Genomic DNA, 17,085 nt, shown 5'->3' on the forward strand with positions numbered 1-17,085 from the left:
CTCAACCCCCCCCCCCCACACACACACACACACACGTACATACAGAAACTCGCACCAGCAGCATTCCAATGATGTAACCCAGCTGGCCTTTTGTCCTCAATAGCGAATGTGTCTCTCTAATTGGAAAACTCGATGTGAAGAGAACACTATATACTCTGAGTGAAAAATTTATGCAAAAGACAATGTCTGAGATTATAAAATGGAGCAGGGTGTGTTCGATGGTTACACAGCTCTTCCAGAATTTGAATATGGGTGACTGCCTCACAAAACAGTACTGGGAAGAGAGAAGAGCACAGAGCAAACCTGCTCAGATATAACTCAACCACGGAGACACAAGTGTGATTTTTAACACCATTAACTCCAGTATAAATACACTGCATGAATTGCTGGGTGCTGCCTTCAAGAACAAGGTTAAACTAAGCAGGTTCAGCGATACATTCAGAAAGTATGAAAGAGTGAAACAGAGTCGCTTGACTACCCCACTGTGACAATTTCAGACTCCAGTGACACAAATTCTGATGACAACTTGTCAAATCCACTGTACTGCAGGATATAGTTGTCTTAAGACATTGCTCCTTCCCGACTTATAGCTACAGTATACTGTATATGGAATTAGAGGAGGTTGTCAACCCCACCTAGAGGTGATATGCAAAAAAAATCATATTACGATTATTTAGGCAGCTATTGTGATTGCAATTTCATTTGGATTGGTCATTTTATTTTCACTGAAGAATTTTTTTTTTCTTTTTAAATGATATGATATTTGTTGGGTCCTGTACCATACAAACTTGTTCCTTTACAACTGGAGAATATGATTTGTAGGCTGGGGAATCTCTGTAGCACAACACTTATTGTGCTAACAATGCACAACAATGTTGTGACACATTTTACCTCTTAAAATAAATTGCAGCTCCTGAGATTTTTCGCAGCGGCCATTTTGGAGTTTCAGTTATATTTCGATTATTTGTGCACCCCTACCCCCACCCTTTTTGCTGATCAATCTCTTCCCTTCCACCCTAGGCTCTCTTTGTTCTGGTAATAATACAGTATCAGAGTGGTAAGCGGAGACCCATCTGTTGACTGTCCAGGCTCAGGTGAGTAAGAGCTGTGATGCTCTAATGAAACATTGCTTATGTGCGTAATGGAAAATGAGGAAACAGAGCAGGAGTCTTATGTGAGGTCCTTCAAAAAAGGGGTTGTGCATCATTAAGGTGTTACAGGCTGCTGCAGGGCTCCAAGAGCCAAAGTGAATATAATTTGTCCAACTGGAAAATGTAGGAAAGAGGGACTTTCGTGGTTTTTGGGAGGTTATGGTGTTATAAGAACATACATAAAACTAGAAGATAAGACAATATTTGGGACAAAATCTGTATTTATAAAATAAAAATATGTGACCAAAAAAGCTGCTAATGTAAGCATCTTCTTATAAATATTTGTTTTGAGGCATGAAATTTGATCATGTAGGACATAACTTTTTGGAAAGATTTAATGAGTGCCTTACCATGGTCAATAAGCCAGGCCATACAAAGAGTGTTGAGCTTCTCGTCAAAGAATTCCACTCCCTGAAGAAACAAAGACACAGCATAATTAGAGCCATTTCCTGAATGTCTACAGTCAAATCAGGTCTGATAAAGTCTGTTTGTCTACATATTACTAAGATTTCTGGGTCTATGCAATGTACTAATTAGAAAGACCTTTAAAGCATATTTTATATGGGTTTCAGCCATCTTCCTAGACTCCATGACTCACCAGCTGCCCTGCCAACAGGGGCATGTACTCTATGATGGCAAGACGGACCCTCCACTTTGCATCCTCAGCCAGCTCCACAATGGCCGGCAGCAGTGACTGGGAGAGCTGACGGATGCCAATCACTTCATTCACACAGTCTAGGTTGGAGATGATGTTGAGACGCACCTCAGGGCACTGTGACAGAAAAATTAAGATGTACAAGTTAAGCTTATGGCAGCAGCCTTCATCATCCAATATTAAACAAAACCTTTATCTCATAAACCTGATATATTTCTGGGCTTTGGCCAAGCCACCCTAAACAAAATAGACTTCCAGGTAGCTTTATCTAGAATAATGTAACCGAGGTTTGTATCTAAGACATTTAGATGGAGATCTCGTTTTTAAAATTGGACAGAATATTAGCAACAGAAACAGTGAAACAAAACTTTTCACACACATACTGCAAAAACCAGAAGTTCTAAACAGCACAATTTGACACACTGGCTTTTTTAAGAGTAGCAGCTGAAAAGGGGACGTTGACAATTTGAAATAATTCAGCTCGAGTGAATGACACGTCTGCAGAACATTCTCCATCCTGTTCCCTTTAAAAAGCTGTCCTTACATAGATGCACCTTGAATTATTGAAATCTGCAAGTCAAAACTGTCAGTTTGGACTGTAATCTAATTAGACACTTTTGGTCTTGCATTTTGTGCTGTGAGGGAATGGGGCCATCTTTAAATAGGACTATGGAAAGCAGTGGAAGAACTGACAGCCTTAAGCTTTTCAAAACATTTATATACCTTTGTGTCTATCCTGCCAAACTCATGTCTGGTCTCAATGGGCAAATTAATGTCATGGAAATGTGCTCATTGAGATGTGACTGGGTTATTGTTGTTCTAGATGAATGTGTTAAGTTAGAGCAAGAATGTACAAGGACATTCATCAGCTAAAACCCAGCCCTTTGTAACTTAACGAGTAACAGCTCCAGGAGCAAATCATTTCAAAAGGATGTTTAATACTGACAATATGGAAAATAAATGAAAGGCAAAGCAGTCAGACTGATTAAAGTATGTGTTCCATTTCATTATAAAACTAAATACTACATGACCAGCTGGAACCACAGTCTTGCTCAACATACTTTAACCAGTGAATACCTACATTTACTACTGTACATATAATCAATACACACCAAGCAATAACTTATATGGTTAGACTGAGTCCAGCTTTTCATTATGCTTCCCTCTAGACACAGCTATTCAGTCGTCTAATTGTAAGGTCTCAGTTTGGTTGCAAACTGCATGAATCATCCTCCCACCCAGCCAGGTGGCATCCAGGTACATCTGGTGGCTGCAGCTAAGTGGCTTTACACCGTCTGACATGCTGATCACTAAAGGCCAAGGAAGTTCGTCAAACTCAGGCACTTCACAGGAAACTTTTGTTGTGAATGATATCAAACCAAGTGCTGGCTTGAGGATTTCCAAAGCCAGCTGTGTGAAATATGAAAGAGAAATTGAGGGCCATGATTACAAGTCTGCATTTCCTTTACCTCGTCCTTGAGCTGAGCCAGGAAGAGAGGCAGTAAGTGCTCTATTGTGTTGTCCTTGCCCAGGATGGTCGAAAGGCCCATAATGACTGAGGCCAGGGCTGACTTCACATGCTGGTTGGTGTCTGAAACAAGTTCCTGGTCAGGGACGGGACACACAGGAGACAGAGAGATCAGTAAAAACAAATAAGACAGAAAATATGTAAATAAACTTCAGGACTACTGCTTTGGGTCATATTCACAACACACTACAGAGAGAGAGGCTATAATTGACTGTGTGTGTAAATACACAGCAAAGTGGACTTAATACTAGTGCAGACAAACAGTCATTGCAGTTAACTACTGTAGGTGGAATAACTTCAAATATAATGTAGACAGAAACAGAAATGGCACAATATACAAAAGGACAGTGAAAATGCCTATTACCCTGTCATGTTCAAGCACAACTGATCAAGCCAATATTACATGGAAGCTTTTAGTAGAAATTCTGAATCATCAAGTCATTGTAGAACTAAAGAAATCAATTTCAGTTTTGCTGTAAAATACACATCCATTAGTACTCTGTAGTAGCTTCTAAGCTATGTTATCACAAGTTATGTTTATTTTTTAAGTTACCATCATATCTATTTACAGCTTTCTACGGTTGTATGTCGGTTTGTTACTACCTGTATAGCTTTGCTCGACTGTTGACAGGATAAGCACAATGACGCCATGTGACACTGATCTGTACCTCTTGTAACTAATAGTCTATATAGCCAGGAATCTGTACTGCCATGACCGTTAGGGAATTAAAAATAATCAACTGGCAATGATATAAAATCTTCTCATCAGCAGCGCTTCCACTGAACTTATTGTTGAATAAACAACAACAGTGCCACCTGCTGTTCAAAATCTGAGCAACACTGGCACATGGACACAGTATCTTACTGTTTGTATTTTGCAAACACCCCACAAAACAAACCCTCTTAATAGCCATTTATGGTTGGGGTTATGTTAGTGGTCATCTTTGGATATCTAAAATTCTACTATCTGTACAGGCTGTAGTCAGACTATTTCTCCTTTTTATGGGTTTTATGGTTTACTCTGATCAAATGCAAACGAAGAGGTCATCATTATACAGAAGTGGAAATATTTCTATACTTGAAAATATCACCAATCAACTGTTTCATCCAACATCTTGTTGTTGATTTTTGTCTACAATTTAGTTCAAATTCTTATTTTCATAGTTTTGGCCAGTTCAAACATTTTCTAACCAATTACTGAGATCTGTGGAGTATCTGGGAAAAAATGTCAGAGTCTAGTAGGACAAGCACTATACAGCTTATAAACTAGTTTTATCACAGAAAATAAAAACTATGGCTAATTTGAAAATGTATTAAAACTGCTTTGTAAAAGTGTATTCAACATTTACAGAGCAGCTTCCCAGTGCTATACTTCAGGTCAAGAGCACATCATTTCTTTATGCAACTGACAATTGTATAATAGACATTTGTAGACAAACTTTCAGTTTCATGAGTCATTCACATAATGCCGAGTTAAAAAAAAAAAAATTTCACCACTTCTAACGCTTGTTCTTTCTGACTCATTACCACATGTTAGATATTGATAACTGGGTTTTAATGGCCAGCAATACAAAAGACCCAGGCTGCAAAAAAAAGAAAAAAAGAAAAAAGTTTTCATTACAGCGGATGTCACAACACCACATGTCTGCTTCAATGCTTTGGGGAAGACTATAAAAAGATAGGCCTCAAGTTCTTTTCCATGCTTAGTAACTCTCAGCAAATCAAAATGTTCTTTGTTCAACCGAGAAGTGAAGCACAGCAGAAATGTCAGTGTGGCAGATAGGAAAGTTTATTTTACCTTGACGCAGGGCAGAATGTGAGTCATGATGATTTGCTCTCGATTATCCTCTGGGAGATTCTCACAGAATTCTAACAAAAAGAAGAAGAGTACATTGTCAAGAAAATATTGAACAGACTGGACAAAAAGCTGAAACAAGTTTCTCAATTTAACCACATGCAATTCACTTCCTTTTTCAGACATCGAGACTTTGATTAATCGATGCATACTCGTGTACCGACCTTTGACTTTGTTGGCTGCAGCAGCGCGGACCTCAGCTTCACAGTCCTTCAGAAGATTCTGGAAGGCCGGTACCAGATCGTTCTTGGTGATCTCTGGCCCCACTGCTTTCTGGAGCTACATTCAGAGAGAAAGTAAGGCGTCTCAATATCCAGTCAACCATGTGGGGAAAATATCAAAACAAAGAGACATTATGGATTTTAGCTCAAAATAAAAAGGGGGTAATGAAAGACAGGTGATGTAACCACCATTACAACTGAAATGTTCATTTTTATACCTAGTCATTTGTCTTAGTTTGTTGAATTTTAGTTCATGTTAAAAGAACAAAAAATACTCAACATTTGTGACAGAGGTGTGTGTGTGTTTGAGGGGGGGGGGTTAAGGCTATGCCACCCTTATGTAAGCCCTTCAAAGAAAGACAGGACTACAGAAATCAGCCCAGAATCTTTGGCTCACAGACTCTATCTTTGTTCACCCCCAGAGAGATCTTGTATCTATTTAAAATTTCACATGACATACAAATGCCATGATTTCCCAGTATATTGGGTAACTTCACTAAACTCTATTTTCTGGCTGTCTTATAAATCATATTGCTGTTGTGACATCTGGTCTTATTTCCTGCAATGTTATGCACTGCATTTTCTGCTTCGAGCTTTTATTGAGTTGAGTTGCTTTTTAATTGCTGATAATTGAGATAAAAATAACGGTGAGATGGTTTTACAACCTAGTCATTTGACTTAGTTTGTTGAATTTTAGTTTATGTTATGTCAACAGTAACAGTGCAACAGCTCTAAAGTAGGAGCAACTTTGAAAAACTTCTAGGTAATTATAATTTAGAAAAAAGATTTGCACTACACAATTTGTGCTAACCCTAACCCTTCTCTATAAAAGTATGTGTAATGTAAAAGACAACTGTAAACACTACTGCAATACTATAGCAACGCTTACGTGTTTCCTTCTGAAAAAAAGATTATGGGAAATAAATAAATATTGAAGATTAAAAAAAAAAATACAGTAACATTGAAGTGCTTAAAGTGAAATCAAGAAGGTCACTATCATTCTTTTTGGGTTGTAAACATAGAAATTGTGAAGACAGATCATGTTCAGCAATGAATGTGCACACACGTATTTTTTGATAGCAGACATGGTCAGTCATTGAAGACTGAGTATCGACAGTAACTGTCGCTCTCTGTAGCGTAGTTGTATGTTGGAGTGCGTGGACAGCAGCTTTATGACCAAGGTCCAATTCATGACGAGAGAGCACTTTTTACCGCTGGTGGCATATAGTCGCTTCCTCGAGCCCACCGTGCAGAAACAAGCGCCCAGCTCCTTCAAGCCGCTAAATCCTACACTGCCAGTGTTGCCAAGACCCACCGCGCTCTGCTTCTGATGGGCTAGTAAAGTTGGTTAGATTCAGTGTCTGGTTAGGTTGAGAGCGAGAGTTGCGTTCCTCTCGTACCATTGGTAGGTGAACGTTATTACCTCGAACATGATAAACCACATCCACAACAAATTCCCAAGTGTATTGACTTTTCATTTTTTCCCTCTCACAGCGGAGCTGGAGATCCGGCACGGTGCCAGAATACTTTAAGCCCTGAACACATTCCAACAACATATTAAGAAAATGACATGCTTTGGGGAAAAAAATTCTGTTAAATGGATTAGATTAACTGAATTTCAATAATGTGCTGTCAGGCAGAGAGATGACCATTTAGAGGACTTTCAATCCTCATCTACTCAAAGTTATCAAAAGTTATAAATTTTTGGATGGATGAGAATACAAGCAGGTCTTACTGCATCATCTTAGCTAAGATTAAGGAAGAACTGGCTGTTTAGGAAATGTTTTTGTTCATACCCATCTAACTATGTTCAGACCCATAGCCAGATGAGTTTCATTTACAATTTCACCTCTGTGGATCCAGTTGAGAGGTCTGGAACACGTTTTGACCAGCATAGAACAAAGATTATAAAGCAGGGGGAACCAATAAGCTTAAATTCTGTCAAAAGGTGAAAAATGACTACCTCAAATCTACTTTAAACTGTATCATTCTTTAGCTAGCAGGCTAATTTCCAATAAGTCAAAGCTTCACGTGTCTTTTGTCGAGTTACCACAGCGAACAAAGCCAGGAACTTCAATAGACATGCAAGATGCTGTGTGCAGTCAGAGCACAGCAGCTGTTTGTCAAGACATAGCTCCAATGTAAAAAATTGTGTATATACAGGAAGCTAGTGTATGATGTGCACCAGCGAATTCATGTTTGAATTTGCATGAGTCTGCAAGTGTAATGTGATACACATCATTTCTACAGCTCTGAAAGACATTACAAGTTATGTTAGTTTAGTTTCCTCATTGTCCCACTCATGCACAGCCACCGTATTTCTTGCCCTACGAAACTTATCAGGAAGCAAAAAAAAAACCCACATTGGCCAAAATCTTACTGAAAAGAACGTGCATGAGCAAAACCACACACAACTAAATTAAAGCAAAAAAAATTTCGGTGAAATTTGCACAAGCTCACTCAGGAAGTACTTGCTGAATAACAGTTAGAGTTATCACTGAATCCTTAAGCGGTATTTTACCTTTATCATCCTGGTTAGTAAAATATGCTCACATATTCAAACATAATGTCCTCTCTGACTTGAAGCATGCATCTATGCATGCTGGAGAATATGAATCTTAGCATTAAACCTTTATGCAATCTGCAGATATCAATATTGTTGGAGCAGTTCTCAGTAACTGGACAAGATAAATGAATCAATAGGACTTTAATTTTTTTTTTTTTTACCGATTATTCATTTAACCACGGTGGCAGCAAGAAAGGAAGACAAGAAGCAAAGAAGTCAGCTGCCTACCTCAGAGAACTTGTCAGCCACCATGTAGCGGACCCTCCAGGACTTGTCCTCTGCAGCCTGGCGCAGGGTTGGCATCACCAAGGTCTCCAGGTCCTCCTGAGGCAGCAGTGTGGCAATGCTGACACAAGCCTCCACTGCAAGCAGCCGGACCGAGTCCTAATGGAAAAAGGTATTGGGATCAGTTTGCCCATCCCTGGGTCTAAATGCCAAGGACTTAAGAGGACACAGTATTTCACACAGTGCAACAGCAGTTTAGGTTGAAAGGAAGGAATACAAGTGCTCATACCTGCTCATCAGAAGCCAGAGCAGTGAAGAGGGAAATAATGTCACTTTTTACATAATCGAGCTCCAGGACTTTAGCAAACTCCCCCAGTTTAGATGCTGCAGCACGACGCACCATAGGAGTGTCATCTGAACACAAGGTGCGAAAATGCCTAGAGATAAAACCACAGACATTTTATCAAACAAAAAAGTGACTGCAGAACAAAACCAGATTAGAAGCCTAAAGCAATTACCTCATGTCTACATTAAATTACATGTCATCATACATAACTTCAAATAAGGATTTAGAGCACTCTAAAATTGTTTCCCTTTTTTAAGAAGCCACTTACTGACGGATCTCAGCCTTGACAGTACTGGAGACACGGGGATAACAGACACTAAAGAGGCCACAGGCAGATGTGCGAGAAGTGAACCAGTCACCACTGGCCAGCCGCTTGACCAAAGGCTCAAAATGGACCTCCAGGTCAACTGGAGAGTGCTCCTGAGAGATCTTCCGCAGTGACTCCACAGCTTTGTCTCTGACTACCGTTTCTTCCACTGTAGCTAGGCTCTCCAGTGGAGGCTGTGTATTAAGAACAGACCAGGTTACAGAGGGAAATGGTTCTGCAAGTACTCACACATACAAGAAATTATGATGTTTATGTAGATTTGGATAGTTCAAAAAGTTTTATTTAAAAAGGTAAAGGACAATACTCAATACACAAATATTTAACGTTTTCCATCAGTAATGTCACAATATTTTAGGTTTGAGTAATCTATAGATGGGCATTATAGCGTATTTATGGTTGAAAGACTTTACTAATCTAACCCTAGTAGTATAATTATATTTCAAAACAATTACATTTGTCCGTGTTTACAATTGGCCTCACAGGTTATGCTGCTGCCAACAAACTTAAGCTAAGCTACTACACACACACAAAAGTTGTATCCTTGCATTAAGTAACACATTCAACAATTACAATAAACATGGTTGTTGAAAACGGCGACTTCTCACAGGACTTTTACAGTTTTCTTTATCTGACTAAAAGTAAGGCGAAATATCTCCATAGTAAGCATATATGTACATAAACCCTCCAGTAACTTGGATGCCACTAAACTTACCAGGAGACAGTGGACATACTCAGGCCCTCCCACCAACATAGTGAAATTTCCAAGCTGCTCAGCCAAGGCCAGGAGCACTTCGTCTTCATCATAGATAGTGTCTAAAAGGTGACAAAAAGACTTGTGAAACGTCTGAAAGAATTGCAGGTCTTAAAATGCAACACTGAGGTCATGCTGATTGTGTCAGACATCAGGTGTTTCTGTTTTATGGTCAAGGTGATTCATTTAATTACCTGTGAGGAAGGGAAGGAGTTCAGTGCGAGTCCTCTCTACTCCAAGGGCCAGAGCAATTGTGGACAGCTTTTTGATGCTGTTCAGTCGTAACTAGACACAAAATGGACACAACGTTAGCTGAGTTAAAAGCACATTTAATATCCAGTGTCAATTAATACGCATCATTACACTTTGCTAACCCATATAGAAATTACCAGAAAGTATTTGTTACTAACTAGGCTACGGCTCGCGTCATTAATAGCTTACGTAAGTTAAACAGCGTTTCAAATAGCGATGCAAACTATGTGGCTGAAATGAAACGCTAGTTTTGCATTAATTGGCAAGGAATAAAAAGCTAACAACAGTGAGCTCTGCCCACTGCGGCCTTGAACGCCCTGTTGTTGTGATTGCTAACTGTAATGCTAGCCACTTAGCTAGCACACTGCTAGCTATTAGCGAGCTAAACCGATGACCCGGTTGGCTTGGCTCGTCTTACCCAATTCATTTTATTACATTTATAGTTCAGCTGATTTAAGCAACGGTTTAAAGAAAATTATAATAAACGACACTCCAGATTGACCATTAACGTCGTAAATGCGGATAAACAACCAGCTAGTTTGGTGAAACAGGGTGCGCCCGGCAGAAATTTCCTGATAGGCCTTGGCCGGGAACGTCACCTAGCATATTTGCTAGTTAGCTATCACACTTAGTAATATGTCAAAATTCATCTTATTTAGCTGTAAAATATAAATGGCAATTAAAACCGAAACTGTTGTTACTACCTGAACATCCTCATTTCGCAGTTCATCAATAAGAACGGCGATAGGGTAGAGAGAATCGTCTCCATCAGCTCCTGCCATTTTGGATACTGTTGCAGTTACCGAATGGCGCTGCTGTGCTGCACTACGGGGTTTCTGCCAGAGAACAGCGGCTGCAGGGCCCTCCCTCCTTCTATGCCGCGCTGTTGTTGCCTTCAAGGAACCACCGACAAACCCGTCCATAAACAACCCTCGGTCAACAGGCTACGTCATTAAAGATGAAATAAAACAAACGAAATACTTGATGAAAAACAAAAGTAGTTAGATAAACAAAACGTTTAATGACATACAAATAGGCAAAGTGTATGATATAATAAAGTCACCCCATGACAGAAATGAAATAAGATATTTTTTATAATATTTGTAATTTTACTGTGCAAGCAAATACGTAGATAAGATACTGATTCAAGGGAGATAGAGAAATGCGAGTTTTCATGTGACTAAAATGCTTTCTTAATTTTTCGCTTAGCTTAGATGACTAGACTATTTGCAATTAATAACAAATCGAAAATATTATCTTATGCAGCGTATATAATTTATGACGCATAACTGACTCAACTTTATTGTAATTTTACAACACATAAGTGTGCAGTGAAAATCAGTGGTAGACCTTAGTACATGATACACACGGAAAACGTATTATAAAACAAAGAATCTAAACTAAAAGAGAATGAAAATAGAAACTGTATATAGGTTTAAGAAAAAATAAAGAGTAAGGTATAATAGGGCTGAAAACAAAGGCTACATTGTATTTAAAAAGAAAATATACAGAGAGAGAGAGACACATGTTAACATGTACAATAAAATTCGTGCTAAAAATAAAAATAAAACGGCTTGAAGTTTATAATACATCCATGTTCAAGACACGCTTTTATTTTGAAAAAAAAAAAAAACCAAACCGGATATTTTACGATTTTTCCGGCGTGTGCGTCGGTGCTGGTCAAGATGGCTTCTCAGCAACAACAACCCGGCGGGCCGATGTCTCAGCCCGGATTACAACAGCCCACTTCCATTCAACAACAGCAGCAGCAGTTGAGTCAACAGCAAGACTTCGATCCAGTTCATAGATTTAAGATGCTCATTCCACAGCTGAAGGAGAGTCTGCAGGTAACTGTGCTGAATCAAGCTACAAACTGAAATCGAAAATGCCCAAAAGATGGTCACAATAGCTAAAGTTGGGTTGTGACTTTTTTGGATTCCACAGTCCAAATACTTTAGTTTCATAAATAAATAAAGATCTGCAATAGTGTACTTTGAACATATTGCCATATTTTTCCTTTTCAGAATGTCATGAAGATTGCATCCTTGAATTTAGCCCATAACACGGCCATTGACAACGGAATGTGAGTATGCAGGTTTGGGCAACTTTACAGCACTGCTCCATTACAGAGGATGCTTCCGATATTCACTGTGACTGCTTCTCTGTTTTAGCAAAAGCAGCGACGCCTCTGTTCAGCGCTTTGACAAAAGCCTGGAGGAGTTTTATGCCCTTTGTGATCAACTGGAGCTGTGTTTGGTAAGACCATAGATATATAGTGTACTTAATGGATTCCAAAGGGAAATTGTAATTGTAATATACTATAAAACACTGTACATAAGTATAAATGAAAACACTGAAGGTTAAACATTCATATTCACAAATAACCAAACATTGTCTGAAATTAGGATATTTGCTTTTATTGCTACATTTAATAGGTGACAGGAGTGTCCTTGTTCCTGCCAGCCCTAACTTAAAAGCAGTATTTAACCTAAGTCTAACCTTAAGTCTTTGTGCTTGTTGCATATTCAAAAACCTTAAAGTGAACATATAGATGAATAGAGCCTTTCTGTAAGATAGAAACAAATGCAAAGATGTGGATGTAAACTGACATAACGCTGAATAGATAAGGCTAAACATGAGTGAAGTTGTACTTTAACAGAATATTAATGTTTTTGAGTCTGTTGTCTAAATGTTGTTCAGACTAAAACCTTAACATGTAGCCCATATATGTGACACACATATCACATACAACAGCTACACTCAAAATGGACTACACATTTTAAATGTTTTCTCTCCTCTGTGCAGCGGCTGGCGTATGAGTGCCTTTCTCAGAGCATTGACAGCGCCAAACATTCACCCAACCTGGTCCCAACAGCCACCAAGCCAGACACAGTGCAGACAGAATCCATGTCTTACGCCCAGTACCTCGGTATGATCAAGTCTCAGATCTCCTGCGCCAAAGATATCCACAATGCTTTGCTGGAGTGTTCCAAGAAGATCGCAGGAAAGGGACAGCCTCAGGGACTCATGTAGACCTGCACTGACTGCTCCGACTCTTCTCTGAATCTGATGACTGTTTTGAGAAAGATGATGGATTTCATATTTGAGGCTGTCCCATGTTCAGATCTCAGTTTTGCGCAACATTGCTCAAGATGCTGTTTCATTTCTCAAGATCTTGTGTATTTAGTTTTTTTTTTTTTTTTTTTTTTTAATTTATGTTTCTTTGTAAGTGCTGTGTAAATATTCCTGACAAAAAGTCATGTTCTGAGATGACCAGCAGGTGGTAGCAGAGCTGTACTTGCCACTTCGATGTTCACAGGTCTTTTGTAGCTTATTTCTATTGAACATTAAAACCTTTCTACAGATATTGATGTTTCCTCATTATTCAAGATGTACAAAAGAAGACTGCTCTATCAATAACATCTTTAACTGATGAGGAGTATTCATAAGAGCAAAACTCCATCAGTTGTTTATACAGGTACTTTACTGACAATAAAAGATATTGGAAAATTATCAAAGAAAATCTGTAGCTGAATTTTCTTTGTTCTAAGCTGTGAAGAATAATTTTTTCTTCTTTCAGGTGAATTACCATATTGTTTTAATTTGACCATTCTATCTTATTTGACTGCAATGAAGTTTAACAAGATTGAACACTAGGAGAGGTAAAAGGGAAGAAAATGTCAGACTTTGACTCAAAATGTAGAGAGGCAGTAGAATAGTGAAAGTGAAAGTGTCTTTTCAATAAAAACAGTCAGATGGATTGAGTAATAGCTGAGCTCTTTGTCCTTGGAGGATCCTCTAAAAGAAGGATCGTATTTAACTCCTATTGAAGCAGTGGCGTTGGTATAGTGAGGCAACAGAATAGTAGCCTGGTAACACCTAGGGGAATTTAAAGAGTACACAGAGTAAACCTTTTGAGGGGGTAGGTGTCGTTAAGAGATAGTGCAGTCTCTTTACAAAGAGTCCTACACTTACAAGTCTCGTTACAAGTTTAAATGCCTCCTTTTTCTCCCATGAATGACCCATTTCATTCTCCCCCCAGTCAAATGACAAGTGAGAGGTAAGTTTAACCAATAAGTTAATTTTCAACACCCTGAGATGGTCTTTTGAATGGCTCAATCTTCCATGTTACATAAACATACTAAGGAGAAAGGAAACATAACACTAATCACACTCTGGCCTCTGTGCTCTGTATTCCTGGACTGAATGAGACACAGCTTACACTTGGATCCTTGTTGAGCTATATATTGGTCAGAGGCTCCTAGATATCCTATCATATGTTGAAGCTAAGGGATTAATGAAGTCTGATACACAAGCACGTGAGTGTTGAGCCTGGTGGGCTTGCAGCTGTGTAACATCTCAGACCAATCTGAGCTACTGACAAGCGCTTAGATCCAAAAATACTACCCTGGGTCACTACCAAACAGGCACACTAAAAGGCTCATCACAATGCAGGCTCACACTCATAAACCCTTTCAAGGCATACACTAACATACAAAAAGTATAAGTAACACTTATTCAGCATTTTTAAGTTGTGACGTGAGTTGTGTGATCTGTTCTTCCTCTTTAGCGAATATTAAGGTGAACTAGCTTTGGGACTGATTAAAAAAACAAAACACCAAATTAATCATCATGTTATCACATTTTTATTTTCAGACAATAGTCTGTGTTGACACAGGACTTTTTTTTTTTTTTTAAAACCTTGAAAAAATATACAAGAACAAAGCTTGAATTATTGAGAATAATCCAGACATTGTCAAGAGTTTGTACCGTGCTGCACAGAGTTCATTCGATGAAAAACAACAGAAACCAAAGTAACAATATAAAAAGGGAAGAGTATTATTTTTCTTTTTACAAAGATTACAGCAGATATAATACATATATCTAGAACATCAGGTACCAGACAATACAATTACAAAAAGGCAATTTAGACATTGTCTCAGTGCATTAGTGGATCTCAAACAGTCAATAACTCACTAATTTTGTGGCTTGTTGCAGGATGAAAATGACATAATGTGAGAAACAGATGAAATCATCAGAATACCTTACATAGAGTAAATTCTATTCACCTGGTGCAAAATGATATAAATTAATTTCTTTTTGACTGTTAATATGTTATCATATAAGTGCTGCCTATGGCCTCACATATTAATGTAATTCTTACATTGAGATTATTTTTATGTGTTTCAACTTCACTACAACCACAGGAATACTTCTGACCCCTTTAGTTTCCTGGTTGATATGAGGGGTTTAAGGACCCTTTGTACTTTCATTGTAATGTTCTTATGAGTGTATAAAAAGTATTAATATTGTAAAAGTATTATACCACTGGTTTTGTATATTCTACGGCCAACACACTACAAATTATGTATTTTTCACATTCCTGTCAACCATTCTCCAAGCAATACCATAGGATTTTAGTTTTATTACTGCCTTGCTCAGCCTCATATGACTTGTGATCTTAATGTTTTTAAACTCAAGTGTGAGCTGTGCTAAGATTCAAAATATTAACAGTGAGATGGGAGGAGTAATCTTATCCCTGAAACAGCAGAATAAATGTCCACTGTAATAGGGCAGCTGTCTTCAGCGGGTCTCAATTCTCAGCAAATTGTTTTTCATATTGTGCAGTATGCTTTGGAAAAAGGGCAGCAGTAATGTAAAATGTATAGTCTCTTAAATATTTCAGAATCTGGGTCAGTAACTCCTGATTCTATCTATCTTGTTAATGAAACTAGTGTGTGTATGTGTGTGTGTGTGTGTGTGTGTGTGTGTGTGTCTGGGTACAGAGCACCAGAGTGTACTGTAAGATGCTTAAAAAGACTTTAATAAGCACACAAACAGATGGTTTTACTGCTTTGTTGAGTCCGAGCCTTTCATGTTGCTTTTACCCTCAGCCCTGCCCTTTGATTCGTCTCTGTGGAAGATATTAAACAAAGTAAATAATCATAGTTCAAAAGTTTAAATAATTGTAGTATCGTAACATGAGAACAATACACTCATACTGTATGTCTCTGCTGTCAGTGTCTCCCACTTGTTTGTCATTTGATCCTGATCTGCAGATTCTGGCCTGTCTTCAACACTACATGTGGGCTGAGGATATCATACTGACCTTTGGGCCTGCTCAGGACCGGTGAGGGCTGCCCAGCGAACAGCACGGGGTCGGGCTTCCTCCAGGCGAGACATGGGGCCAGATGGTTGGAACTTTGACACCTCCTGCTGCCACTCATCGTCGAAAGACTGTGCTTCAGCTGCGGGTGGAGGATCAGGATCATATTAGGCAACATTCTGGCTGTGGACTGATGGCCTAGAAATACCTGGACAGTAGACCTTAGAGTGGAACAATGCTGTGTTCAACTGCCTGGTCTACTTAATGAATGCACTGAACATGTATGATCTGATCACACACTATTGCACTGAGTTAGTTAGACATATTGGAAAAGCTAAATCCAGTATTTACTGTCTTTCACTGTTGTCTTGGTTTTCAAATATAGGAAATCTCTACATAATTTGACTGTCAAAATGAGAAACTGAAATGTCACATTTCTTCCAGAATAATCTCTGAAATTGCTCCTTCATGCATTCACGTTTTTGAGTAGTGCAACAAATATGGTTGGATCCTCTACATTTATGGAGCAATCATGCGTAGCCGCTGCAACGACTCAAAGCACTCGATCGCTTCAACGTACATTCATCCAAATTCTCAAAGTCCTGGTTGAACTCCTTCTCTCCTGTTTTCTTGTTATATTTCTTCTCAACAACATGTCCCCTGTCCTGGATGTGGTGACCAATTGACATCTTCTCCAGACCACTCTCGGAGTCTTTAATTGCTTGCCGGGTCTCCTTGATCTGGTGATAAAACATCATTATGTTCAGAAGAACAGAGCACCTGTGAGAAAAGTTATTATCACTCAAGAAGGACAAAGTGAACAAGTCTTCTACAGACATATTTACTTCTACAAGCTCAGTGTATTGAACTATGCTCTAATGTACTGTCTTATAATACAGTAACACATCTGACGGCATACTTACCCCTCCAGGGGCACGGCGTGTTGATGAGGTCGCCTGGAAGACCTTAGGAGGTTCATTTCCAACCTTTGAATATGTCATGACTGATGAGGAGCTGAATGAGTGGGTGTTTGAATCTGTGGGCATGTTCTCCTGAAAAGCGCACACACACACACACACACACACACACACACACACACAC

The 17,085-nt window shown here is 38.9% G+C and overlaps 3 protein-coding genes across 3 annotated transcripts in view; 1 reads left to right on the plus strand and 2 right to left on the minus strand.

The window, feature by feature from the left end:
• The window catches only part of LOC111655990 (serine/threonine-protein phosphatase 2A 65 kDa regulatory subunit A beta isoform), a 14,059-nt gene extending 3,318 nt beyond the window's left edge, over positions 1-10,741 (minus strand). Inside the window, exons 1-11 of the mRNA XM_023407576.2 lie at positions 10,583-10,741; positions 9,821-9,911; positions 9,588-9,688; positions 8,816-9,048; positions 8,491-8,638; positions 8,205-8,360; positions 5,354-5,468; positions 5,133-5,203; positions 3,276-3,410; positions 1,750-1,923; positions 1,502-1,562 (exon numbers count right to left, since the gene is read on the minus strand). Coding sequence (XP_023263344.1) covers positions 1,502-1,562; positions 1,750-1,923; positions 3,276-3,410; positions 5,133-5,203; positions 5,354-5,468; positions 8,205-8,360; positions 8,491-8,638; positions 8,816-9,048; positions 9,588-9,688; positions 9,821-9,911; positions 10,583-10,660 — 1,363 coding nt within the window. The 5' untranslated portion in view covers positions 10,661-10,741. The remainder of the gene's footprint in view (positions 1-1,501; positions 1,563-1,749; positions 1,924-3,275; positions 3,411-5,132; positions 5,204-5,353; positions 5,469-8,204; positions 8,361-8,490; positions 8,639-8,815; positions 9,049-9,587; positions 9,689-9,820; positions 9,912-10,582) is intronic.
• A 783-nt stretch (positions 10,742-11,524) lies between these two features.
• Positions 11,525-13,245, plus strand: med29 (mediator complex subunit 29). Its single transcript, XM_023407577.2, has 4 exons — positions 11,525-11,725; positions 11,903-11,961; positions 12,050-12,134; positions 12,684-13,245. Exons 1-4 carry the CDS (start codon positions 11,564-11,566, stop codon positions 12,909-12,911), a joined length of 534 nt encoding a protein of 177 aa, XP_023263345.1. The 5' UTR covers positions 11,525-11,563; the 3' UTR covers positions 12,912-13,245.
• Positions 13,246-14,501: 1,256 nt separating this feature from the next.
• On the minus strand, positions 14,502-17,054 carry mlf1 (myeloid leukemia factor 1). The gene is made up of 4 exons (XM_023407578.2): positions 16,908-17,054; positions 16,565-16,724; positions 15,988-16,126; positions 14,502-15,792 (listed from the first exon to the last, which is right to left on the minus strand). The coding sequence occupies exons 1-4, from the start codon at positions 17,028-17,030 to the stop codon at positions 15,726-15,728; spliced, it is 489 nt and encodes a 162-aa protein (XP_023263346.1). The 5' UTR covers positions 17,031-17,054; the 3' UTR covers positions 14,502-15,725.
• Positions 17,055-17,085: the final 31 nt, after the last annotated feature.

This window comes from Seriola lalandi, unplaced genomic scaffold (assembly GCF_002814215.2).
Source record: "Seriola lalandi dorsalis isolate HSWRI2012SDOR001 ecotype SW California unplaced genomic scaffold, Sedor1 jcf7180002054338, whole genome shotgun sequence".
Classification (NCBI taxonomy): Eukaryota; Metazoa; Chordata; class Actinopteri; order Carangiformes; family Carangidae; genus Seriola; species Seriola lalandi.

What these genes read in the sequence shown, in the direction of transcription:
- mlf1 (XM_023407578.2), bottom strand. Translation starts at nt 17,030, where the DNA reads ATGCCCACAGATTCAAACACCCACTCATTCAGCTCCTCATCAGTCATG. An exon ending in CACGCCGTGCCCCTGGAGGG is followed by an intron (nt 16,725 to 16,907) that starts GTAAGTATGCCG and finishes TTTTATCACCAG; the next exon opens with ATCAAGGAGACCCGGCAAGC. An exon ending in CTTTGAGAATTTGGATGAAT is followed by an intron (nt 16,127 to 16,564) that starts GTACGTTGAAGC and finishes CTCCACCCGCAG; the next exon opens with CTGAAGCACAGTCTTTCGAC.
- med29 (XM_023407577.2), top strand. Translation starts at nt 11,564, where the DNA reads ATGGCTTCTCAGCAACAACAACCCGGCGGGCCGATGTCTCAGCCCGGA. An exon ending in ACGGCCATTGACAACGGAAT is followed by an intron (nt 11,962 to 12,049) that starts GTGAGTATGCAG and finishes TCTCTGTTTTAG; the next exon opens with CAAAAGCAGCGACGCCTCTG. An exon ending in ATCAACTGGAGCTGTGTTTG is followed by an intron (nt 12,135 to 12,683) that starts GTAAGACCATAG and finishes TCCTCTGTGCAG; the next exon opens with CGGCTGGCGTATGAGTGCCT.